The following is a 27,540-nucleotide window of genomic DNA, read 5'->3' as shown; positions in this document are numbered from 1 at the left end:
GTTTGTGGTAAAGACTGCACACATACATACATTCACACAAATACATATGGGTATCCCCATGTTTCTCCAAACTAAATTTCAGAGTCTTTAAGACAGTTTTAATACCACGTAGAAGGAAATTTTCGGCCAACATTACAACAAATCTGACAAAGCTTGCACTACGGACAAAAAATTAGTGTGGCATAACTCTCAGTAGCAGCACCGTGCAACTGGCACTCTGCTGCTAGTGGGTGGAGCTCATACCCCATGACTTCACACTCTGGATATTGGAGTCATTCGCATTATCTCCCTTTAAAAGTAAGTTTTTCTTCCTGACAGCTAGAGCTTACACACTGTTCAAGGTCAGCAGCATGAGGCAAGCAATAGACTGACATTAACCGTGCAGTCGTGTACTAGTCATACAAAACTGAGGAAGTTGTTGGACATCCAACAGTTTAATATAACATTATGGAATTCATTTAATCTTATAAAAGATCATATAATTTTCAAATTAAATTCAATACTTTAAAGGCCTTGTTTTTGATCATTTCAAATCTAACCCTGACCCCGGGGCCACCATGACACACTCCCAGCACAGACACACACCTGTCCTTGCCACTCCATGGTGTTAATGAGGATGATACTCTCCGGTAAGCGTTCGTCAGAAATGAGGATCTGGTTCAGCTGGTCATACACAGACTTCCTGGGAACCTTTGAGACAAAATCAGCAGCTGAGTTGGAGTGTGTCACATTTCCATCTGCAGCTTGATATGACATCTGCGAAGGGTTTGTTTACCTGAGCTATGAGTCGTGAGTCTGGGGAACACTCGCTCTCCATGCTGCTGGTCCTGTCGCTCTGGGCCTTGGAATTCTGTCGGTCTTTCATGGAGGTGCTGCGAGGACGCCTCTGCAGCCTGTTCTCCATTTTACTGAAGAAGTGACAAACCACAAGCAGTCAGAGGAAGAATCTCAATCAAAGCAGACAACCATCTGGTGTTGTTCAACTGTATAATACAGATGCAGACATATTGAGAAATGTCTTGTGCACATGATTCCAGACGCACAGCAGTGTACCTTGGAGACATGTGGTTTTGGGACTCTGTCTTGCAGAGCTTGCCAACAGTGCTGGTCATCCGTTCAGTGTTGACATCCCAGCTGCTCACCTCCCCCGGCCCTGGCACGCTGTCATCAGTCTCTGGCTCCTGAATCAAAAAGGGGGAGAGATGAGCTAAGGAGACTGTAGAGAACAATACTAATGTTTATCTGATGACACAGGTACTGTCGCGTCCCATCAAACTACACCGATATCCCGCTGTGGGTGTGTGGGTCATCTGCAGCCAGCAATATAAAGACCAGAGTTGAAAGAAGCAGTTGAGGGAGTGATAGAGGTGAGGAGATACCAGCTTAGTGAATAATTCAGCCTAACAGTCGAGGGTGGATATAATGATGAGAACCCGCCATGACAGAGAGTTACAAAGTCGTGGTCTCATAGCAGGTGGTCGGGGAAACACTGTTCCTGCAGCTCAGATATTCTGTTTGAACTGGGTTAGTGGAGCAGAGCTGGCGATGGAGCACTCAGACAGTGAAACCAACAAGGCCAGACTGACCCAACAAACAACAACAAACATCTGTCTTTCCATCCTCATCAGTCAAGATTTTTCCAGCATGGAGCATCCTTGTCTGCTCTACTGATCCATAATGGATGACTTGGTTTCCCTGCCCTTGCATACTCCCTTACATTTTTGCTTTTTTCAAAGAAACTGAGAGGAAGGTGGAAAAGAGAAAATCTGAAAACAAGAGACTTGTTTAGCAGAAAAAGGACTGCTGTTCCAAAAACCTACCCCAATGGTTGTGTCTGCGACGCTGTCGTCTTGATGCCGGGCCCCTTGTACTTTACATCTGTCCACGGTCAGAAAGTCTCCAGTCTGAATGGTAAAACACACACACATACAATCACAAACACACGCACATCCCTTGTTGTAATGGTTGCTCCACATATTCAAGCTGAGTGGTGGTTCAGCTTCCGTGTATTAATATCACCAAGTGGGGTAACTGACATACATTTTCATCCATTACATAAAAACCTGAACAATCACTGACACAGAAGCGTGTTCACCTTTATTTTAATTACTTTCTTTAAGTGCATCTAGTTCAATATCTTTAGGTATTACATGAATCTTTCCATTATGCCTGCAAGACATGTTTATGAAGTTTGACCAGAAAAATTTACTGAGTAAAATGGAGGACTATAGCAGGCTGAAATTCTCTGTGCTGTTTTATTATAAGCTAAAATGGATTCCTGGGTATTTATAAACGGCTCCCCCTCTCTCACTTCTAACAAAACATGTCTCTCTTTCTCTGCCCTTGTTGTTTCAAACAGGTCATAAATCTGGGAGTAGGAGTCCAGGGATCGCTCCATCCAATCTTCTCCCAGCACATGGGAGCAAATTTGTATCTGTGTATGTGTGCTGATGGCGGCGGAGAGGTCATTTGGTGTCAGTCCCTATAAATACTAGAGGGCTGCAGGGGTGAGCAGGGTGAGCACAGCCGGCTTCTATCCTATTCTTAAGGGGCAGGAGCTGTGGGGCTACATTGCACCCATTCCCTGAATTTTTCCCTGTACTATCATGAATCTTTGGGAATCCCGAGCCCATTATAAGCATACAGGACTGCCAGACAGTTAAACAGTGCTTGCGGGCAATTGCTTTCTGTAACGCTGTTTATACAAAAACATCTCCAGGCACCAGGGAGAAGAAATTTATGGGTAAACAGTGTAACGGAAAAGAATCTAAAGGGTTTGTTAAAAGAGTGTCTGGTGATCAACTTACAGGACATGACAGCTCTCTCTGTTGGCTTTTTTGGCTGTGTATGCTTCCAATCTCTGTCTGGGAGCTCGAGTGGGACATCCCTTCAAAAAAGGGCCTGAAAACAGAAATAAAGAACATGAGAAAACGAACGCAATAAATCAGAATTGCTGTAATGAGATAAATGCTTATGAGGAATGGAGGCAAAACAATTGCTCACAAGAGAATCCAATTATTTTGTATTTATGTTCTTTAAAAGAACAAATATTTGATGCCTAGAAATGATAAACAATTAACAAAGAATATTTATCTGCACACATTAATACTTCAGATGGCATTTTGTTGATTCTCCCAGTGACAAGAAGGATTGACAGCAAGCATACTTAAGTTTGGGTTTGGGTGTGCTCAGAACGCTCTCATTGTCCTCCATCTCTGGCCCACTGTCGCTCTGGTTGTACACCTCAAGACTGTCATAGAGCAAGTCCAGATCCTCCTCCACTTCCTGCGTCTGGTCGACTGGGTCAGAGTCCAGGACCTGCCGCAGAGGATGGACACATCATTAACACATATATACATAAAGTAGGCTGTAAACAGGGATTTGTAATTATAGCTCTGGATTACGGGGAGTGGTTGGCGCTTCACATTAACTAATCACTTTCCCAGCTGTGATAATGTAATGAAGAATGAATGAGAACACTGGAGGCTGTAAAAAATAAGGCGGTTTATGCTTTAAATACAGAGCTACCTTGGTCCAAAGCAGGCCAATTAAAAGGTAAGTGAATGCTCCAGTCAAGCAAAGGTGTCGAGCCTTGATCTGCCAGCTGCACAGTGGGGATGTATATCATAGGAAATGCACACAGGCAGGCTTTCTGACTAATCAGGTGATTAATGCCACTCCATAAGTGCAGGAGCTGGCAGGGAACAGATAAACACAGTCTGTCCCCTCTCCTCCTCCTGGCTAGGTATTTATAGAGTTGTGGCTAGCCACAAGGAAGGGATTAGAGACGGGGAATGTGATAAAAGATCACCAGGCCACCTGGAGCTTCCAGAACCGTCCAATGAAACACAACTCAGACTAGCCCTACTAGGATAAACTCACAAACAGATCCCTTGGTCCCAATTGTTTTGGTTACACAAAAACCTGAACGGATGTGTTAAGTGGTTAAGTCTCACTCAGCCAGCCCTCATTCAGCGAGCTGACCAGTTCATTCATGAATGTCACTGAATGTTGCTGAATGACTGTACTACCGCCACTGGTCAGCAGTTGAATGTTTTTAGTTTGTCTTTACCCCTGTGACAGACTGGCCACATTTTCTAACACTGAGTGATACGGTCCAGCCACATATGAGGTTCAAGCCCATCTTGAATTGTACATCTTTAATGATGTGATGTATGGAGGGTTTTTGACAACTGAGAAGAAAAAAACAGCAACAACCCAATTACCACTCGAGATTTCACAAGTCAATGGAGGTAAAACATCGCTCTATTTGTCGAATGTGCATTTCCTTCTAATGGACATCTAAGAGCTGGTGTACTGCCGATGACCTGATTAGAAGATATTACGCTGAATTCACACTAACATGCATGTAAAAGGACTTCCCGGAAGAAAAACCCATGTCTAAATAGGACAAGCCAACATTCATCACCAGATAAAGAGGTAGAGAATAAGGTCGCTAATGGATTCAGCATATGAATCGTTGCTAATGGTAATGTATGAATCATACATCCACAAGCACCGAGGTAATGCCGCCGAGCTCCGTAATGATGCTTGACTGTTGTGGCAGTGGTTTCTATACAGGCCGTTTTCCTGTCAGGAACACATAAGCAGGGAGATAGCAACATAATGTTTAGACAGTCAATATTGAGATCATTTTCTTCTGTCCCTCAGCAACATCATAACCGATGTGTTTCACAGCTGTCTTATTGAAGGAGTCATAACAGAAGGATTGAACAATTCCAGGCGGACACCCCCCCCCCAAAGTATTGTTTGCTTTGATTTTCGTCTCGTTCTTGTGGCTGTCAATCAAGACAAAGCTATTATTTCTGTTTGCAGCTCACCTCATCGGTGACCTTGAACCTCTTCAGCAAGGCCACAAACTTCTGCTTGAAGTTAGGTTGCTAGAACCGAAACAAACATGTAATTAAGATCTAACAAATATGATTTAACAACAGAGAAGTGATTAAATAAGCATAACAGCTGGGCTCCGACTTATGAGTTCTCCCAGTAGCAGTCTGGTGGATTACTCATTCACAGCCACTCTATGTAAAGACCATTATGATCACTCCAGTGAACCCACAGAGTTCATTTACATGCTCATCCACGCCATCCTAATGGCTTGAACAAATGGAACACAATGTGTACTTTCGCTTAAAAGCTTGACAGCAAACACAGATCTGGAGTTATTCTCATAGTCAATCATTAGCAAGCATAAAACTCCATGTGCTGGAAAAGGAGGCACTAACCCTGGTCATGGAAGTGGTTCGGATCATTTTCCTCCGGGCCTTCTTGGGCTTCCTCACTTCATCATCTTCATCATACAGATCCTGATTAAAAAGAGAGTAGCGTCAGTATTCATGAAATACCTGATGTGTTTACATCGAAGGCACACCAAACCTTTTTTTAATCGCCATACATTTTCTGTATGGAGGCATATGGAGAAAATGTTTCATCACATTGGCACTTACCTGGCCATGAGCTGCATCATCACTGGCCTCCTGCTCTGATGAGTAGCTGTCATCGTCCTCCTCAGAATAGTTATCCATGTCCGGGGAGCGGTCTGAAGGAGACACACAAACATATACAAACATGTCTTCTCACTGATGATCCTAGAAGTGACAGGTAATGTGTCAGATGGAAGGAAGAGGGGAATAAATCTGGGTTTTATGAGAAAGATTGGAAACATTGGAGTAAATCATGATGAACAGTAAAGAGCCAGAAATCCCCCAACCCAAGAGCTGAGACGCCACTGATGTGGAGAGCGAACAAATAACACTCACAGCTTCGTAAAAGGTCCCTGCCTGGGACAGTGGAGAAGAAATCTGTTTGAACATGACGTGGGTTGGGACATGATTGATCTCTGACCCTCAGCGCTGTTAAAATGCTCTTGCAAACAGCCAGTGTTACACCAACTGAGTAACTAGCAGTAGGGCACGGTTTCCCACTTTTTCTGTTTAACTTCCTCCATAAAGATGCCGGTTTCTGTCAGGAGGTCTAGATTGAGAGGTGCGAGTTAGCCTATAGCACCAGTAAGCCGCACTTGAAACTCGTGGGAGTTTGGTGTCTAGTCAGCTCAAATTACATAGAGCAGTGAATGTGTTGAAGTTTCAGTTCAAATGGTGCATAATGTTGCTTGAAATTCATCCAGATACACCATTTTGTTGAACAGGTACTGTATGCCTATCACACCAGCCTGAATGCACCCCCCCCCCCCCCCAATCTGGACTTCTTCTCAGCAGTATTTCTCAAAAATAATCAATTTAGGCAACTGGACTCACCTCTTGTATGTGTTGCCTAAATTGATTATTTTTGAGAATTACGATGACCTGAGAATATACACAAATATGCTCAGTAGTATCACGTCTTCACTGATTTTTCTGAAGAGAAAAAAAACAAACCAAAAATAAGTGAGTAGAAATCCAAAGTCACTGATTTTTGTTGTCGTTGCTTAAAGCCAACATATCAGTAAACGGTCTCAAATGAAAATAAAAATATACATATATACATATACACACACAAACATATATATATGTATGTATGTGTATGTATGTGTGTGTGTGTATATATATATATATATATATATATATATATATATATATATATAAAAAATACTGATACTACACTGGAAAGGCAAACTGTGTTACAAAATTACAAGATAGAATAATTCCATTAAAATGTAAATTATCCTATCAGTACATAACATATTTCCCTACAAATGTCCGCAGGAGCCGCAGGAGCAGTTTCCATCTTTTGAGGATTAAGTTGTTTGAGTTCCTGTGCTATTCCACTCTGCTCATCAGCGCTGAGTTGTTTTCACTATCCGGCAAGAATAATTCAGAAAATATATGGTAATGTAAAAAAGTCTTCTGTGCACATAATTAAAGGCTAACTTTGACTGATGAAATGTAATGGAACTCTTATTATATGCAAATGACATGGTAGGGCTTGTTTTGTGATCCGTGTCACAAATTCGAATGAATTTTAAGGGCATTTAACTGAATGGAGTGTTTTGATGTTTTACTGGATGAAACTGCCACATTCCTGAGGAAGTGGATTTTACAGGGTGTTTGACAGCTGAGGACAGACCAGGTGATGGATGATCCCTTTTCTTTTCTAGAATAATTAATTCAGACTGTGAAACATCTTGTTCCATTTTTCTATGGATGTTATTAAAGGATCTCTGCAGAGAGGAGAAAGATAAACATCTTCCTTTCCTTCAAAGTGACACAAGCTTAATACTTGGTATGTTAGCTCATCTGTTGTGTTTGAGCGACCTCCTTAATAACATCCAGAGCAAAGCGGGACCAGCATAGCGGGATGAGGAGGTGGAGTCCGTGCAGGGCCGACTATTTCCCCCCTGTCCAGAATTAGAGCGGTGTAAGGTAATAGGCCCTGCATCTGTTCAACGCTGAGATCAACATCACAACCATAGCTGACGAGAGTAACATATCCCTGGCCATAGGTTGGCCGGGGATTAATAGAGTTTATTCTGTCCACGGTTGGGAAATAGGAGCCATGTGGCAGAGGAGAAGGGCGAAGCTGAAATTACAGATAGAACCTGGCTGGCCTGCATGTGCACAGACCTGTCTAACACACTCATAAGGAGGGACGGGAGACAGCGGGCCACACCTGAGGTTTTGGTCTTTCGGCCAGCCTGGCCGCTACCATCCTCGTGGTCGATGGGCTGGCTGGAGAGAGAGTACACGCTGATCTCCGCCACACGCACTGGCGCCTCCTTCACGTTGCTATGGAGACCAAGAATCTGTCCTCCGTCTGTCGGGTGTTGCATCACCTGGATAAAGAGGAACATTAATACCAATCACATGAAAAATAGGCAATTTATAAAAGACACTTCAGGTTTCTCTATTGTTCCCCTGCAGTATTCTTGATGATATCATCTTTTCTTGGTGAAATAATACAGCACGATCATTTCATCCATCTCAACAAGTCAAGTCTTCTTAAGCAGACAGAGAATTATGATCCACATAATTCCCGTGTCAATCAGTCGCTCAGCAGAGACATGCTGAAGCCCTACATAATAGATCAAGTGTTTCTTCAACACAGCAGCAGGATGAAAGACTGTTATCTTTCCTTTTCGGAGCTGAAACCGATCCAGCAGAGGTGGCGTCTGTTGCCTCGTGTTATACAGCTGATTGCAAGCAGACAGATAAGCCATCTCTTGATTAATCATCATTAGCACAATAATGTATTTCCATCTCAAACGTCTAAATGAGCCGAGACAATTTGCTCATATCACCCACTCAAACAGTGTCACACAGCTAGCAGACACGGTGTTGAGTCAGATCAGGAAGCATGAGCTTTTACTCAAAGCACTATCTGGGGGGCTCTTTCAGCATTTTGCTTGATGAATCAAGCAGGAAGCTAATTTTGCGCAAACACTGGATTGGATGCACCAGAATGCTCTACTCAACGTCTAATAAGTGACTTCTTCACACATAATGCCCTGATGGATTCAGAATGAGGGCAGGCAAGTTATTTACGAGAGCGCAGATGACTAAATAACTGGCTCATCTAGATGGAATCAAACAAGTGTGTAGGTTGTTCAATATGACAAACAACATTGGTATAAATACATTAACCTCATTTTCGTATGTCAGTGACTTCTTAAACTTCTGAATCTTCAGTCTGACCAGCGTATCTGATGCTTAAGTTAGGATCTCAGACCACTTTTACACCAAGATTAGCATGTAAGGGTTCTCAGACACAGAACTACTCACTAAAACCAAGTAATTCACTTTTTTTCCCACAGTATGCCAGGTAATATCATGGTTAAATCACTGACAGCATATGCTGCATAAATTCAATCAAGACGTGGTCTGAAATAGCTTCATCTTATCTGATTTATTTGCAAATCCAGGCCTGGTTTATTATACTACAATAATTTACTGTATTATCATGTAGCTCCACAGCTGAAATGGTGCTGCTAACTGGCTGTCACATTCTTATTGTTGCATGGTTTGTATAGTGTCTGGTGTGTGAGATGCTTCAGTCAGACAAACGTGTTGCTTGTTTTGCAGCTCAATCTTACTGTTTTTGCATGGTTGTGAGCAGCTAGTTAGCATGCAGTGTTAGCATAATCATAACAAATTACGGAGATATGCACAATAATATTGACACGTCATTGGCATCTGCAGGTACAGACATCAGTATCGGCTTCATATTTATATTGGAAATGACGGCCGTTTGCATTTCTCCAAACCATGAAAAAAAGAAACTCAGTTAACAGATGTGGCAGAAATCCAAAATGAGCAAAACTCTGGCACTCGAAGAAAACAATTGCTATCTTTTATCTTTTTCTTCATTTGCAATGTTTTTCTTAGTCCAGCTCTGCTCTGCTCTGTTCTTCTTTGTTCATCATCAATGACAACAATAAATGTGATCACCAAATGCGAGTATCATATTAACTTGTAGGAGATTCACTGTGTAAATGAGTGTCAATTGTGGCCCTGGTCTATGAAGACAAAAGACACATGTTCCAACATGAACAGAGAATATGATGTTGGCTGTAATTCACCACACCAAAACGAAGCGTGGTACTCAGAATAGCCATGTGGAAATTTCACACACGTGCATGCGCGTGCGCACACACACACACACACACACATCAGATTAATTATGGCCTGAGAAAGGCATTTTTAATTGACCTGTATCTGCAATGCAAAACTGAATCGTCAATCCCCTGCTGCCCTCCATTACAGCAATTGAAAACAATGGCTGTGTACAGGGTTGCATGGGAATAACCCCCAGAATGAAAAACACACCATGCACTTTCATTTTATGATATCCACCCTGACGACATTTATCAACTGGCAGGGAGAGCAGAGATAGAGCTTGATGGAGCTGCAGCTGAGAACCTAGTGTATTTGTAATGTATATAAAACATGCCAGCATTTTCTAAACGTTAAATGACTTGGATCAAGGCCAAAAACGACTTAATCGGATGCCTACTTTAACCAAACATCCCCGTCGAGCATTGTTTTATCAGCTCTTGCGCTGTCATTTCTGTGCATCATGGCTCAATGCAGTGTTTTCAGAAAGTACATATAAGGGAAGCTCCAGATGGCCCATAATCTCATGCAGCAGTATGTGAGATGAGCATGAATCATTTTAGAATGAAGTATAACACAGGTCTCAGCCAAGACAGACACCAATCTATGTCAATCACTGCCCCAGGGCAGAAGAACGCAACAGCTAGCACTGAGGAATATTCTAGGTTTTTCAACAGAAATCAAGGCAAAATGGCAGAAAGGATGAGAGACAACACTGTACCTCGGCCATATTGATAACGCCTACAGCCAAGGTCTTGTAGCCCAGGATGGTTCGATTCTTGTAGCGTTTCCTCCTCTGCAGCATAATCTGCAGTCTGTTGGCATCCCTCTTGAGAAAATGGGGGTACTAAAAATAAAAAAAATACAGTCAAATAAACAATGCAGACCACATCATATATTCATCAGCCTTTAGATGAAAATCCACATGAAGGCTTTGTTCCAAGATGTTCTATTTGTTTTTGATACACCATAAGAAAACAGTATCAGAAATTCAAATGCATTTCTTACAAAAGAAAAACAAACAAAACAAAACATCGTTACGACTTATCCATACATCTCAGCCTCATTTGGCTGCTTTTAGACTTCCTGGCAAAAACTTAATGGAGCCCTGATGTGGACTGTGAATGTACACGTGCATGCACTACTTGCTGCATCATTACAGGGGGATGTTGCCAGAGAGCTCTGTGGGCTGAACTGGGGAGCAGATGATAAAGAGCAAATATGGCGCACTGTAAGGTTTGACTCAGCCCGCCAGATTTAGAAGGAAAAAAACAAACATGAGTAACATTAACAATATTAACAACAGCCCTTATAAAAATGTAGAAAATTCGAAAAAAACAAAACAAAACAAAAACCAAAGTGAGTGTTAAAAATGCTCTTTAAATATGTATGATCCATGATATTTATTTCTACATTAATTTTATCGGCTGCACGGTGGTGCAGTGGTCAGCACTGTGGTCTCTCAGCAAGAAGGTTCCGGGTTCGAGTCCCAGCTCGGGCACGGGATCTTTCTATGTAGAGTCTGCATGTTCTCCCTGTGCCTACGTAGGTTCTCTCTGGTACTCCGGCTTCTTCTCACCATCCAAAGACATCAAGAGGGGACCAGGATAATCCAGACTCTAAATTGACTGAAGGTATGAACGTGAGTGTGAATGGTTGTTTTGTCTCTATGTGTTGGCCCTGCGATGGACTGGGTGAACCCCGCCTCTCGCCCGTAGCCGCTGGGAGATGATGGATGGATTAATTTTATCATTTAGGCAGCAGAGTGTCACTTGCTTAAGGCTTCCGTTTTGTGTGAGTTAAGTAAGAAAAGTGGTTCACAAACAAGGCATTTAAAAAAAAAAGAAAAAAGAATATGTGTTTGCTTTCACCCCACAGTCCATTATTGGGTTTAAGTTCTGGCCCTCCCAGGGAATTCGTTTGGCCACCCTTGATACAAAGCAATGATTCCAATGTGGGACATGTATGGTTACATCAGGAGGACCACAAATAAAAATAATAATAATACTAATAATACTACTATCAATAAAAACAACTCTATCTTCTCAAATCCTTCATCAAAAAATGGACGAAATGGTTTGCTTTTCCCAGTTGAATTCTATGAAGACTTTCTTACCCCTCCTCTGATTGGCTCTGACCTTGATCCATCTCACTCCACACACCTACAAGCAACAAATACTAGCCAATTGGAGAAAGAGTACAGCCAAGGGCAGGTCTGCTGGGAATTCACACCCAGAATTCTATTTTCTACTGGGTCAGAAAATTATGGCCCTTTAGCACCCAATACGTCGCCTAATTTACTAAAACATGATTAAACTGCTGAAATAACCCAGTGCTCACTGGGAGCAGCAGTGGGAAAAGGACTGCAGCTTGTTTCCAGTACTATGTCTGACAGAAAAGCAGTGGTGCTAGCCTAGCCACCGGTGGTGCTAGCACCATCTGTGTGGTGGTTGGAGGGGGTGCACAGAATGCGGTTGAATGTTTCAGGGGGTGCCGGACTTTAAAACATTTGGAAACCACGGTTATATAGATATCAAACACCAAGCTCAAATGTGGCCTAATATCTGACAACAAAGTTTAATTTTTGCTGTGTACAAAAAACCCCCAAACCTTTAATAAAAACACTCGAGAATGTTGTGGACTTGACACTAAGTTCATAGAAGGGGGTAAGGTAACACAGAGATTCGAGAAAAGGGCACCAGTGTGGGTGAGAGGGCTTCTGGCTGTTAAAGATCTGTTATATCAGTGTGAGAATTCACAGTCCAATGACGAGAGTGCTTGCCTGTAGTGAGAATGTGAGTTCCAGATCTGTCTCCATCAGTCCACTGGGTGGGAGGACATACTCATTTGATCTGAGAAGACGCTTGGAACCCTGGAAGACAAAGTCAGACATTTAATGTTAGCACATCTATTCACTCTGGGATCATTATGAATGCCACACAGAAAAACAATCCCCACAAATCACACATCTTCTGCTCTGTTTTTACTAGTTTCTATCCAGACAGCAGTGACCAAGTGGGCAAACCTTTTTTAGTAGCAGCTTGCTTCACATTCACACAGTCACGCAGATTCACACCTTGAGGCAGCCCACTACAAACAGTCCTTCACTCCGTCTCTGCATCTACAGACGAGTGCTACTAGAGCAACTGAACAGGGTCAGATGCCTTGTTTTGGGACTTATACAGAGCTGTTGAGAAAGAAGTATTTCCTGTAAATGGGTCCCTCACTGATGTTTAAAACGAGGTAAAGCAGCAACAAATTCACATGCTTGTTTTGCGTATCCTTAAAGAGGACCAAATTATCGTTTTTTCTCTGTAGAACTATCCTCATAAGCCACATTCCAGTGTCCTAATGGATATAATCATTTCAGCAATGTTTCTCTTCACATGGTTTTTGAGGTCACCATGACCTTGACCTTTGACCACCAAAATATAAATCAGTTCATTCGTGACTCCATGTGAAAGGAGTTGGTGCCAAATTTGAGGGAATTCCCGCAAGGCGTTCCTGAGATCGGATGTTGACAAGGTCTAAAACAGGATTTGAGGAGTCACAGCAACATTGACTTTTGACCACCTGTTCATTCTCGTGTCCAAGTGAATATTTACACTAGATATGAAGAAATTGCCTCAAGTGAAACTGCGGTATCACCTTCACAGGAATGGGACCAACACCCTGAAATCATGATGCCTCCTTCCCAGGACTTCTGCCAGCTCAGAGGCATAAAAGCAAAACTGGTATTTCAAACATGTGGTTCACTGCTATTATGTTGCATGTTGTTACCAAAGACCTTCATAGCACATTCACGACCACTGTCTCAGGTTGACACTCCAGACCAATGAAATTTCATAATCTTGTCATGCTTTCTTTTCAGGCCACAGGAGAGAAAATCTCATTGCAATTCTGGGAAGCTCAAAACTGGTACGGCAAAACAACATTCAAATGCCACTACATGTAGCAAACTCCTCCAACATCAAAGAGTGCACATGCTCAGAGGACCCTTCTCAGCTATTAGCATTGCTCCTGTCTAATAATTCATATTAGCCGACAAAGATTCTTTGTTTATAGGTCAAGTAAAACAAGAAAAGCTCTGTTGATTACTTACATTAAGACTTTTTTTTTAAATTCTAGTTTAATAGAAAAAATAACCTCTAGTGAAACTAAGAATGAATCTAATGAAAGAAATGCTTTAATAATGCAATATTTCAGAATATAACACTCTATAGAAATACTGACAAACATTATCGTACAAAGATTTTCATCTCAGTAGAGAAAAACATATCTTATTATCAAATTTTGATTAATAACCACACAAAAAAAATGCAATTCTGTTATTCTGTTAAAGAGGTGCTTTTTCACTCAGGGCTCACAGCTCTGAAGAAGACCTCAGGCCTGCCATTAGAGAGATGCTGGAGTCACAGTGAGGGATCACCATATTTACACAATCAATTTATAATACAGTGATGAATTGGAAGACGGAAGCTTTTAGCTGCAAGAAGACGGATCGTTCTTGCTATTATATTTTATTATTGATCAGAACAAATAAGGAATAGCCGGGAGCAGTGCCAGCCAGTGTGGATAACTTCTCTGGTGTAACTGAACCAGATTGTACCAGAGACTTTGTATAGCCAATGAAGTTCTTAATATGATCATATGCCATACAAATGGGCCTTTGTGTGAAGGTAATGAAAAGGCAGAGGTACAGCATTAACTTATTAAGCCCAACCTTGTAGGAGAAGACTAAAAACCATATAGAAAAATAAAGCTTGGAGGAACGAAAGGGAACATAGAAATTTGAATAAAGTCAACCTTGTAAAAACTCTACCTAGCATTATGGCTCAATTAGCTCCTGAGAAAGACGTGCTGTCAGTAGCTCATCAGAAGCTGCAGTGCTAGTTTGATCATGTAAAGAAGAAAGAGTGGGCCAATCTGTCTGTGTCTGACCTTGTCACTAACTTGAGCTCCACAAAGAAGCCTTGTATGCACTCTTTTCTCATGCTCAGTGGCTGGTACAATGAATCAAGGCACAAAAGCCGAGCACTCTCAAACTGCCTGACATGCATTTACAATACAGGGTCTTGGCAAGAAAAGCTTGTACTCAATGTCCTCTCCCCCCCCCCCCTCCTCTCACGCTTTCTACTCTGCTACAAGCTTCTCCACTGTCTTTCTGGGGCCAGATGGGGGAATGTTTCGACCCCTCGACTCAACCAAACTCCACAAACCTGTGGGAAAACAAGTCCAAGTCTTCAATTTTACTCTGTAAACATGTAAAATTGTCAAAGTTGGCTCCTCTCTTTGTAGCAAAGAGAAGAGGTGACTCAGGGTCAGGGGCTCAATGTGCAATTGTAGTAAAGAGATTTTTGAATGTGTTTTGAGGCTTCTGCTTTCACCAAACACATACCCAGTCACACAGGCACATGCGAACACACACATAATTGGATCATATCTGAATGTACAGCAAATGGAAGTGCTGTGGACAGCAGCTGAAACGAGGACTGCATGCCTTTCCCATCATTAGCCAGCTGACATCGATGTCTGGCTGCAACCTCAGGCAACTGCACACTGAAGAAACAGGACACAAAAGGCTTAATCATGTAGTGCGTGTACAGTAACAGACAACTCGACTCTGAGTCCAATGTACACAAAATGTTGTGTGAAGAGGCTGGAACTACTTGCAGTGACCCAGCAGTGTCCAGAGCAAGAGACAGAAACCCCCAGGGACCATACAGCCTTCACTGCAATCTCATCAGCAGCTCCACAGTGCGACTATTCCACTTGGGCTTACAATGAAAACGTGGAAAAACAAAACAAAACACTTAGGCAACCTGGTGCAATCAACCTCTAAGGATATTAGTATTCATCAAAGTATAATGGGTGTCATAGCACCATTTTGACAGCTTTAGTTCAAGTCTTTGAGTGGGTACCTAGAGGGAACGGTACGAGCAGTGCATCGCTGTTCATGTTTCATATAGCTGGCTTTTTGGTCAGGGCAGAGGGAGAGGCCCTATGGATGTGTCTGGCTTACTGACTGACTGACTGACTGACTCTGGAAGCAACTAGGTGAGTGACTCCCCATTGGTAGATTATGCATGCGCACGTGAAGAAACAGAGCAATCTACACTCCAGAGCTGAAGGTGGTGGCACCACGTTGGATGGTGATGGAGGATGAGCTGATCGTTGTTTGTCCTGGAGTTTGTGCACCTAAGCTGATATGTTTAACTATTACTGATGACACTACAACTACTACTACTGATAATGATACTACCATGGGTACAATCTTGGCAGTCTTGCCTGAGACTTTATCGATGGGGATACAGAAAACTGACTGTTCAAAGAATGAAAACTGGGAGCATGCGAGCCATCTCCACTGGCCAGGACAGAGACAATTAAGCTACCTAACAAGCCTGGCAGTTGTGACCACTCAGAACAAACAGTTTACAGCCCACCACTTAATGTAAGGTCAGAAAATTATAAGCGTCATCAAGACAGAATGACCACAGAATAAATTTTGAAAAACAATGAGCGCTGCTGTTGCCCCCTTACTGGATATAAAGTTAAATAAATCTGACTTCTCTTCAACCTTGAAGGTAACCAGCCATTTAAGCATTGTTATTAGCACTTAACTGTGACTGCTGCCCGTCAAAATATCCATTAGACACAATCAATTGTATTTAATTGTATAATCTTCTTCTGGTAATTTAAAATGCATGTTTTTTTTCCCCCCACAGGTTTTACAGCACTATCTGCTCTAACAAAATGTCCTCCTATTCTGCCCCACCTATACTGGTCATGACGTAAACACACATCACGCTGTCGATGCGTGAGTATTTGCATCAAAATACATATTTAAATCAAATTTCTTGCTTCCATAGTTTCCTTTTTTATTTATTGGCTTCTTGAAGTGATCTGCGGTGTCAGCTCAAACTGCATGCTAACTGTACTGGTTAGACACATAATACACAGATAGTGCTGGACATTATTCATCACATACTCCGACTATCCAGGTACGATCTTCACTAGGCTTGCCTGGTCTTGTTTGGTAAGTGCTAGCTACCACAGCTAATCTGTTAGCTATCTGCACTATCAAGGGAACTTGAAGGGAGAGTCCGAGATGAGGCAGCTACATCCCTTAAGGGAGTGGTTGGACTTTCCAGCAGACAACAGCCAAACCCAGGATGAAAACATGTTGAACAACTCTTCTTGTGAGGCAACAGGATCTGAGACAGACACATGAGAATCTAGACCTGATCTGATTCACAGCCTTGCCTGTAAACCTAGCACTGTGGAGGAAATGGGACTGCCAAGCTTACACATTTCTATACTGTATATTATCATACTGCCCAGCCCTAGTGTGGGGCCCACAAGTGGTACTTGTCAAAAGTGAACATGGAGGCCTGACCATATCCAATGCTGAGGATTTAGGATATTGTATAAATGGTGTGTGCAGATAAGTTACTTGATCCTGATGGAATCCAAGAAAACTGAGACAGTCAATGTACGTACAATAGTGAACTGATGACATGGCCTTTGTCATTCACTGTCTGTCCAGAAAACCCTCAGATTGCGGACGTATTCTTCGTATTCTCTTCATCTCATCTCAGTTCTCCAGAACCAAACCGACTGGAAATTGCATTTAATGCTCCAGTTCCGGAAATGTGGTGTATAGAGCTTTGTACGGCTGTCCTGCGGGCAGTTCAGCAGAAATGGAGATTTCACGCTCTGAAGGCAACATAGCTCATGGATAAAGACACACTTGGCTGCCCTCTCATCCAGGATGACAGTGGGGGGGAGGGCACATCTTTTTAAACAGAAGGACTCAGTATTACATAAAAATTAGATTAAATTTTAAAATGAAGGTAACATTATGGGATTGTGTAAGAAACTATTCAATTACTGACCAACAAAATAAAACCGTGGCTCTATGAATTGAAAGTACATGTTTCCTCTGTCTATGATGCTCAGTGATATGCACCAGTATCACTGCCAGACAGATCTGGTAAACCCAAAAAGCGGGCGCACTGGGAGACAGTTCCAGGTATGTCTGTGTACACCTGGGACTGGACTGTGTCCCCACATGGGTCTCAAGTGACCAAATGTAATTGTATTGAATTTTCCTGCTCTATGTGCAAAGAAACACGTTTATAATTTTCCTTTGCAAAGGCAAGTGAAAAGCCATGGTTTTTAACTGCAGGGGGGAAGCAAGGCTATTGTTGTCTAGCTCATCTGCCAAAAATTAAAAAGAGAATAAATCAAAACAATACATTCTGGGTCCATACTCCTTGTTGCATGTCTGGAAAACTAAATCAGATAAGATGTTTAGCAGCTTGTAACATCTCTCTGGGCTTATCAAAATTAAAATATGTGTACTAATATAATATTGTTGACATGCAAATTAGCAAGTACTTCCAAGTACCGAGCCAGCAGTAAGCACTCCTTTAATGTCATCCATGTCACATTTGCAAAAATATTATATAAGAAGATGTATAAAAATGTGGTCACTTACAGTCTTGACTGCCACTCAGTGTGGTCATGCCAGATCTGATGAACAGGGTAGAAGATGTTGGCAACATAGCCCCCCCCCCCCCCCCCCAAGTCTGTTCAACTGTACTGACTGCTGCTGGGATGTTTGGTCTTCTTTCTCTCTCTCTCTCTCTCTCTCTTTTTTCCTTTTTCTAAGTATCGTTCACCTCCTCCACTCACTTAGCATTAAAGTCACTGTGTGTGTGTGTGTGTGTGTGTGTGTGTGTGTGTGTGTGTGTGTGTGTGTGTGTGTGTGTGTGTGTGTGTGTGTGTTATCGCTTCTTGTGAGGAAGTCATTTTTAAATTTGGAATTTTTGGGCAGGTGAGGAGAATTTGAATGACTTGGTCTGTGGACAGCGGTTTGCACATGGCCACCCCTGGGCAGGAGTACCCACTGGTCTTGATCCCCTCACAGACTCAACGGTTTTCACGGCAGTGGACCATCATATTAATAAGTGATCCTGAGTCTGTGTTCTAAGAACTACTACAGTTCAGTCTAGGTAGAGTTGGAGAGCAGTTATACATTCTAACCATTAGTAGTATTGGTTGGCTGGATTGTTTCTTGTCATTCCTCCATCTTGTACACACGCACACCAACCCACAACAGAGGATGCCGATGGGGAAGACACCCAGAAACCTCTAATGGGGAGCATTATGGTGAACTTGACATTACTGAGGAGTCGAGGAGGAAACCCAGTTAACAAAGCGAGGAAGTAAGTTGTCACACTTCAGCAAGTCTGGATAACGTTAAGTTGAGTAAAAACGGACATCAAAATTCAAACACACATGTGAAGAAAGCAAACCAAAACAGGGCTCCTGTATTCACTTGATTTATTGCACCACAGTGACGTTTCATGTGAAACCTTGTCAGACTTAAAAAAAAAAAACTATGTAAGACGCCATCTTAATACTTTTAAGTTCATTTATTTTGCCACTTGGTGAGGCTGGTGGAATGAAGTAAAATACACCACATCCAGAGCTAGTGTTAACAGAAGGGACGTAACTAAAACATGAAGCCAATACCTGCACTCATCATACATGCTTAAAAATACACATGATGTGGTCACATGATATACTCAGTGTGGAATGTACCACATCTGTGTGACTCAGGTCTTCAGTGAATTCTGTTACCTGACAATGGCCTACACACACACACACACACACACACACACACACATATATATATATATATATATATACACACACACACATATATATATACACACACATATATATATATATACACACATATATATATACATACATATATATACATACATACATATATACATACATACATACATGCATGCATATATATATATATACATACATATACATATACACACATACATGCATGCATATATATATATACATACATATACACACATACATATATATACATATATATACATATACACACATACATATATATATACATATACATATACACACATACATATATATACATATATATACATATACACACATTCATATATATATATTGTGGTGATCTGAGTGCATCATGTGACCACACATAAAAAAAAATCTTTCGTTGTTTTGTCTGACGGTGGACTTTCACTCAATGAATTAATTTAAAACCAAAGCCCTGCAGTTGTGCTAGATGTTTTTGCATGTCTTTCAGATTACATCTGCCCTTTTTCACTTTGGATATGCATATTTCTATTTTGGCTCATCTTTAAGGGGAAAAAAAAATACTAGTATGTCTGATATACTCCAGTTTTTGTTTTGTTATGCCTTAGCACCAAAGAGGATTTTCTTTTCACACATATACAAACTGTGTAAACTTAAATTTGAATGACAACCTTGAGATTAGGTAACACATGTTAGTACTTCAGCCTTGCAGTCAAAGAAAATGTATTAGCAATCAATGTAAGATGTAAAATCCTTCTTAAGGTGCTAATGCACCTGCTTAAAGTGGCAATGCTGGCCTGCCTCTGAAAGCGTCTGAATGGATGTGACTTGCCAGAGCTTCCTGAACAGCTAAGAAGGCTTTTTATCAATCAGCAGGATTAGTAGCATGTCTTATCATGGGCTAAGCTTTATGATTATGTTCAACAGGGTACAGCTCTGGAAAAGAATGGAAAAACAGCAAGCGACACAATTCCTGAGGGTGACAGACTGTTCAGCCTGCTGCTCCCATCACGTATGAGAGATTAACCCACCTGGATTTTGACAGCGATAGACAGGGAGTTCAATTCCTTATCCAGTTCTTTGAGGACGACAAGCTTTTTCAGTGTGAGGGTGCAGAGCCTAGGTGAAAGAGAAGAGAGAGAGGGAGGGGGGTCAGTGGAGTGGCTAAAACAACACCAACACACCTTCTTAGCATGCTGTTGCCTCCGAGGACGGAAAAGCAGACTTTACTGCTGCAACATTTCACCTCTACTTATTTTGTTTCTTCATTCAGTCTGCATGGATGCAGCAATAAAAATGAATCCAAAAATAATCAGTGTCTGTCAGGTAGGAAAGTGAGTAAACGCAACTGAATTATAACTCGTTTGCCATTCAGCTACACACGACAAGTTTGTGCTCCTCATCTTCACAGATCCATCTATCACTTCTTCATTGGATGATACACCACAGTGATAAATCTGCATTCACAGTCAGCTTTATGGCCGAATTCTTCATGGAACGTGACATAGCCCAGATGCTCTTGACTAGCCAGCAGTAGTGCAGAGAAACGACTTCAGCCTGGTTCAGCAAATTCAAATGAGGAGCAGAGTTGCTTATGCGACTTTCTTCCATCTGTTTATCGGCAAATTAAATAAGTAGGAAGACCAATATAAGAGACACATTAGACCGTAATGCTTTAAGTGCTTAAAATTGAAGAGGCTCATCTCTACGACAACACGGAGGCAGACTTTGAAACTAAAGAATAGAAGAGATGTCAAATCAGACACAAGAGTGACTCCATGCCCCCAAAACATGCCTCTACAGCGAGACACTCCACAAGAAGTCAACAAAACCAGAGCCAAGTGTGCTGAACTTCCTCTTGACCTACTTTTCCCATCAGCCCCGTTACATTAAATTGTGATCAGTCCTAGACAGTCAAAGAGGAGGAAGAAAGACAAAGCAAACAAATCTGCAGCAGTCACCCACTTTCCTTGAGAGCCGCTCAGCAACCCTCACTGACTTTATTCAGGCACTCCCTGCTAGGCACGCATGATTCAGACACACTCATCAAGTTCAAGCACAAAGGAAAGGGGAAAAAAAAAGCTCAACAGGCAACAAAGCGGGTGGCAAGTTGAGAAATGAATATGACGTAATGTATAGAAGATCAAAGTGTAGCTCATCACATCCCGTTTCTTCACTTTTACCTCAGGGAAGTGTTCCCAACAGGTTGAACTGGCAAATATCCCAACATTTACTGTAAATGCCACTTTGGAACATGTACGAATCACATAACCATGGAGTTGCGTGTAATGTTTCCGATGATAAAATTCTTCCACGTTTCTGAACACGCCTCACAGAGATCAGAAAACAACACTATCGGTTAGTTGAGGCCCAATGATCTTTAACGAAATCCTGAAATTTCAGCTGTAGAATACCGGATGCAGCAGAAATAGCCTTAATCTGGATGTGTTTTGTGAAAAAAGGGGGTTCCCTTATCTCACCGAAACATTAAATTGCAGTAGTGAGGCTACAACATGTTGAACTACTACATCTTGGGACACATTACTGATACAACAGTTGGTTGCAAGAGTTGTAGCTGCCAGGAGATGGCAACAAAAGTACCACACTATAGCTTTAACATATTTCTCCATTTCTTTTCCATAATTTAGACATCAAAAGGGCAAACATTCAGATATATTCATAATATATTTTTAATGATGACAATATAAATCTTTCAATTGCAAAAACACTCTTTTTTTTTCCCTTTTGGCCCTAACAGGGGAAAACATTCATTTTACTGAGAGTGTTTGGGCATAAATTGTCCCTCCACTTGGCTGCACAATTACTTAAATTACTGCATGTGTGTTAGAATAACAAATGCATATCTATTTGAAGCTGGAGTAATTAAATGTTAAATCTAGGTAGCTCATGGATCCAGCTCGTCTTCCCATGAGGATGAGTCATCAGTCACAGCTCTGTCAGGGAGGTGGGGGTAGACAGACATGGGGACTGATGGTTTAACAACATCTCTATCCCGTCACAGCTCTCTCTCTCTGACTGGGATTCACATGTAATTAAAATGGCTGCAGGCGCTGAAAGGGTCACCTAGGGAACCAGGGATTTTTTTATTATTAGACAGAGGTGTTATCTCCACTCCTGCCTGCCACTGTGCTGTGTTGTAAGTGAAACTCGTGGCCATCTGGACTGGCCTGGTGCCAGGCTGTTCCTGAGCTCTAAAAAAACGGTGTCCCCCCCAAACAATGACTGCAGTGACAGACAGTCCCGTTGCGATAATTACATTATTGACTCATTGTACAATATGTGGATGTGATGTCTGGCATCTTCTCTGACCTCCATACAGCCCGTTGCATTTGCGTGTGTGTTGTTTACATAAGAATCAAGGTCAACAACATTTTAGCGACTCATGCTGCTTCTGTCCTCTCGTCTGCACTTTGGGTCAAAGGCTCCCTGTGTGTCATACGCCTTCAAGCAGCTCCTCCACACACACACACACACACACACACACACACACACACACACACACCTGACAACATAACTTCAGCTTGTTGGTGTTTTTCCTGTGTAGGAGTACTTTCTTTTCTTTTCCTTTTATTTGAGTCGAAATTTGTAATTTCTAACAGTGGCAATGAAAATTGGCATTCCACGCAGTTTTCTGGGTTCACAATTAGAAATATAATTGAAAACAGTAATAAGGAATCCTAAAAGATAGAGTCAAAATGATTCAGCCATTAAATCCTGTAAATAAACCAAAACATTTTAATATGGAGCAACTTTTGAAAGACAGAATGAATTCCTTGAGACTTTTTTCTTTTTTTCTTTAAAACTGCCACGACAACAACACTTAAGAAAACAACTCATTGAAGCAGATCTTCAGTTACTTCACGACTTTAATTATGATCCAAGGTCAAGCATCTTTCTTGACCCCCCCCACATTCCTTTCTCTGAATTTTCTTTCAAAGTGTATTGTTGTTCAAGTCTATTTGCAATGTTATGCCATCACACTATCATTATATTACTGCATAAAATGGTTTTAAAACAGCAATAATACAGTTTCACAACATTTCTGGAAGAATATTTTCCAGCGAAAATAACTAAACCCCTTAAAAGGGTGAGACCAGGTGTGGCCAAAAAAAAAAAAAAATCATCAATCACTGTGTTTAAATATCCAGCAGACCCTTGGTCAGGTTCAGACAATTTTTTAAATATAGAGTAGAACTACAACTGTATGTGGTACGGCCTGGCCTACACTCCGCACACTAGCTCGCATTCAAAATCAACACAGAGGTTTATAAGACCCTAAAAGATGCACAAACGTAATAATTCACCCAATCAGTGTCATTTGTAGTTTAGATGTCCTAAGTTTTTCCCAGTTTTTCCTTGGTGAATCCAGAATCAGAAAATGCATAACATAATAGCTGCAGCTTGTGCATTCAGTAGAAACCCTGTCTCTAAACCCGTTCATTGGCCAGACTCCCCTGCCGGATGTTCATGGTGGGGAGAATCTAGAGCTAAGAATCCCAACTGTTAGGTTCAGTAAAATTTTGCTAAAATCTTCATGTGAATATTGAGCATATAAGTGGATAAAGAACACTGGACTCACTCAGAAGTATTGCAGGGGAAAAGGATAATAAAAAAGGTAAGAAATTCAAGACTCGTAACTGTGAGTTAAAAGTAAACAACAGTTTTTGTGTGGAGTATCACTTTAATCCTGAATTTTATATGCCAACTTCACATTCCTGCAGAGAGCCAGGGGTGTCATCCCAGCATGCTTCACTGTGCCAAACAACAAAAACAGAAGTCTGTTATCAACACTCAGAGAAGACCAGGTGGGTGGAGAATCTATACAGCAGTCTGCAGTTCAGTGTTTCTGTTAACAGGCGGTGGAAAGGAAAGATAAGTGATACATTTTCTGTCTGTTCGCCAGTTGATAAGAGTCAGTGAGGGAAACCCCTCCTTCAAATCCAGTACTTGCACTGGTTAAGCCAACACGTGGCCTGCGAAGCTCTTCTGATGAGGTCATTTTGTTATTGATCCTCTCTTTCATGCATCAGTCCTGCTTATGAGTCATATTTCTGATTTTGATATGTGGTTTTGGAACTAAAGCCTGAGAAATTAGCACAAATTTTAATCATCACTTCCCTTAAACAGAGAACATAACAACCTTCATGAGGACAGTTAATATTGTGGGACTGTGTCTTTTCAGCTACAGTCTCTGTATGCATTAGAATAACATTATCCAAGTATATTATTGCCTCCATTTATTTCGTGTTTGAGGGGAAATGTTTTTTTTATGGTTATAAAGTGACAAAGGTGCTGAAGACACTGGGTTTGAACAACATGCAGATAAAATGGCAGCAACAGGTCTGCTTCTGGTAAATGGAGACAAAAATACACTGGAGCTACTATAGACACGGCAGGCTAAGTTCCAGTATTTTGCTTGCCAACTGCTTAAAGTGAAGGGCAGGTGACTGGAGCTCTGAAGCTAGTGTTAGCTTTGACCCAAGCTCACGAGCGCACCAAAGGTGCACAAAAGTTAAAAACAAGCACGAACTTGCTGTCCATTCATGAGGATAACTGATAATGTAAGGAACCACCATCTCGACTGAGATGTCTCTCTCAGTCTGAACACACGTTACTTCAACAGAACCAAACACACTTCAACCAAACAACCCTACCACTACTCATCTGTGATTGTTTGTTATCTCTACGAGGGAGAGCTGGCAACCTGACACACACTTAGCCAGAAAAAAAAAGCCATTGATCAGGACTCGTGTGCAAGTGAGAGAAAACAGAGTTCCTGCCTGCTGCAGGGACAGTGAGGGGCAGTTGTTCCCAACCCTCTGCCCTCTCACCACTTCTTCTCTACTTAATTGGGATAAAATCTTTTTTGAAAAAGTTTTTTTGAACTGTTGAAGCCAATGTCTCCCTTATATCCTCTTAGTTTCTAAGTCAGGCTCGATCCTCGGGGTCAACTCTTGTTGAATTCACGTGCACACAGAGTTTCCATCTTAATCTTCAAATAATCAAAACTTGATGACTAGCACAATGCTAATATGACGTCGCTTTGATGGACAGCGCTCAGTAGATGCTTGAGTGCTCCGCAGCTAATAGGTTTAGCTTCTATGGCATCAGTCGCAGCAGCATGAGTGGTGCTGCTCTATCTAAGCCCATTAGTGCATCCAAGTCACTCAGTGTACCGTCACTAACTGTTGACCTTTTCTGCCTCTAAAGTAAAACAAGGCCATTTGACTCAAAGGTCAGTTCCCACTTTTAGATTGCTGAAGAAATCAACTGTATGGAGGTGGCAAATTATAACACTTTTGATTTAAAGTACATGGGAAAAGGGCTCTGGAAATTCCATTAGTCTACGAAAAGACCTCAAATCTTCGCTGAATTCTCCGTTGTTTAAATAACAAACATGATCAATTATTCAACTATGACTACTCTATATATTTTAAATCTTTTTTTATATTTCTGTGTCAGTACAGAAACATTGGGTTACTGCTGAACAGATAAATTAGCAAAGAGCAGAGCCCTAATGTTACGTCATGTCAATCCTTTCCACACCACAAGCGTGGTAAGGATTAAATAATTAATACTTAATTTAACCCATAAAAATATCCCTCTAACTTAAGTTTTCAGCAGTGGCCTACTGGTGTCTTTATATTTAAATTTTTTGACATTTATGTGTTTTGGACAAACAATACAAGTTATCTGGGAGCACACTCAAACAGCCAAATATTTGCTTTTAGATAAGAGGCCAGTGATTGTGGGTTATATGACATGGTGGATTATGTGATTTTCGCTGCTTCTCTCTTTTTTCCTACTACAATAACAAACAGACTTCAGACGTGAACGTACCAAACATTCAAAAGTCTTAATTTTAATGCTGATCAGAGAAACTCAAATACTCTTTGGCATCAGTGAAATGTGAGCGACCAATCACTAGTATGTGGGAGGTTGCCGTTCCCCCTGTAAGTGTGAACTAAATAACTTGGCCCAGCTACGTGGGACCTCAGAGGAACCAAATCCATAGTGAGAGGTGGATTAAAGGTGAGCAGCAGCCAGGTGGAAGTCAGCGAGCAGCGTCCTGACACACACATACCCTACAAAGTGAATAATCCTTTTTGTTAGCCCCTTTGTGACCTCTCTCTCCCCTGAGCCAGGCTGGATTTCTTTAATACACACAAGCCCTCACAGGTTCTCTCTGGTCTGAAACAAAGCTTCTGGCACCAAACCAAGCTTCAGTCACTCTCTGCTTTGAGTCCGGCCCTTTGGTAAATGATATGATATCTACCTGGAGACATCACATTGAGCAGGAGACAGAGTTTATATTACACTGATACACTAAACAAGATGTGACATCCTCCCTCTAGGCCCTGAACATCAGCGTCCCAATTGAGAGGATGTGCCGACAAAATGAGGGAATAATAATTCAAATTGAAGGCATGAATGTAAAGACCACTGAGTTTTCCCTGAGATCACTCCTTGTATTTGAAAAGTCATGACAAAACCAGAGCAAAGAGCCACCTACATTAGACCCGGGATCATACATTCATCTATCTCTTTAAATTCTTAGGTATTATTTAAAATCACCGTTTCACTCTTTTTTTTTTTAATAAAAGACCATGAGAAAAAAGTTTCTACACTTTCAGAGAGGAAATTGCACACTGAAACAGATGCTAGCCTTAATTTGACATCCTTGCCATGTGAACTTGAACTTGAACTTAGAAACAAAATAAAATACACCCTAGAATTAAAAATATATACACTTTCAAGTAAAGCCTCATTACGTCTCATCCAACAAGCACAGACTTTAAGTGAGTGAAGTACTTCTTAATTTTAGCTTCAATATATCGATTCAGGAGTTTAAAAGTGGACAGTGACACCCCCCCCCCCCCACTCCTGCTCCACATTCAGTTTCACAATCTCTCATAGCTGTAAATCTGATTTGTTGATGCACTCAACAGTTAAGTGCGCATGAATATTTTGAGTTTGCTTACAAAGCAACACTTCATGTAACCCATGGACGCAGTCTAAGCATCACTCAAGATGTTTAGACCCTCATCCGGATTCATGTCAACAAACGGCAGACATTCTCTCTTTATCAACATCCTCTGAAAGCTTCAGTCCAAGATGTACTAGTGTGTAAGAGTACATGTGACTATTATCGCAAGGCTATTCCTGGACCACTTTAGCGATAGCAGCATCTCAAATGACTTGGTGATACAAAAACACTTGACTTGAAGAGACTACAAAGAGACAACAGCAAGTCTGCCCATGGCAAAACTTCATAGAATGA

General features: G+C 41.4%; 1 protein-coding gene across 3 annotated transcripts in view; it reads right to left on the bottom strand.

Annotated features, from left to right (window-relative positions):
- Positions 1 to 27,540, bottom strand: part of LOC147247878 (phosphofurin acidic cluster sorting protein 2-like) — a 48,861-nt gene that overhangs the window by 9,624 nt on the left and 11,697 nt on the right. For all 3 annotated transcript variants that reach the window (XM_086179910.1, XM_086179911.1, XM_086179912.1), the window contains exons 2-14: positions 20,270 to 20,357; positions 12,352 to 12,441; positions 10,291 to 10,416; positions 7,630 to 7,792; positions 5,469 to 5,560; positions 5,247 to 5,327; positions 4,842 to 4,901; positions 3,167 to 3,318; positions 2,808 to 2,901; positions 1,821 to 1,904; positions 1,054 to 1,181; positions 776 to 908; positions 586 to 690 (exon numbers count right to left, since the gene is read on the bottom strand). In XM_086179910.1, coding sequence (XP_086036036.1) covers positions 586 to 690; positions 776 to 908; positions 1,054 to 1,181; positions 1,821 to 1,904; positions 2,808 to 2,901; positions 3,167 to 3,318; positions 4,842 to 4,901; positions 5,247 to 5,327; positions 5,469 to 5,560; positions 7,630 to 7,792; positions 10,291 to 10,416; positions 12,352 to 12,441; positions 20,270 to 20,357 — 1,396 coding nt within the window. The remainder of the gene's footprint in view (positions 1 to 585; positions 691 to 775; positions 909 to 1,053; positions 1,182 to 1,820; positions 1,905 to 2,807; positions 2,902 to 3,166; positions 3,319 to 4,841; positions 4,902 to 5,246; positions 5,328 to 5,468; positions 5,561 to 7,629; positions 7,793 to 10,290; positions 10,417 to 12,351; positions 12,442 to 20,269; positions 20,358 to 27,540) is intronic.

This window comes from Aulostomus chinensis, chromosome 16 (assembly GCF_037954235.1).
Source record: "Aulostomus chinensis isolate RoL2024-O1b breed Wild chromosome 16, RoL_Achi_v1.0, whole genome shotgun sequence".
Classification (NCBI taxonomy): domain Eukaryota; kingdom Metazoa; phylum Chordata; class Actinopteri; order Syngnathiformes; family Aulostomidae; genus Aulostomus; species Aulostomus chinensis.
This window is presented reverse-complemented; position numbering and strand designations above follow the sequence as displayed.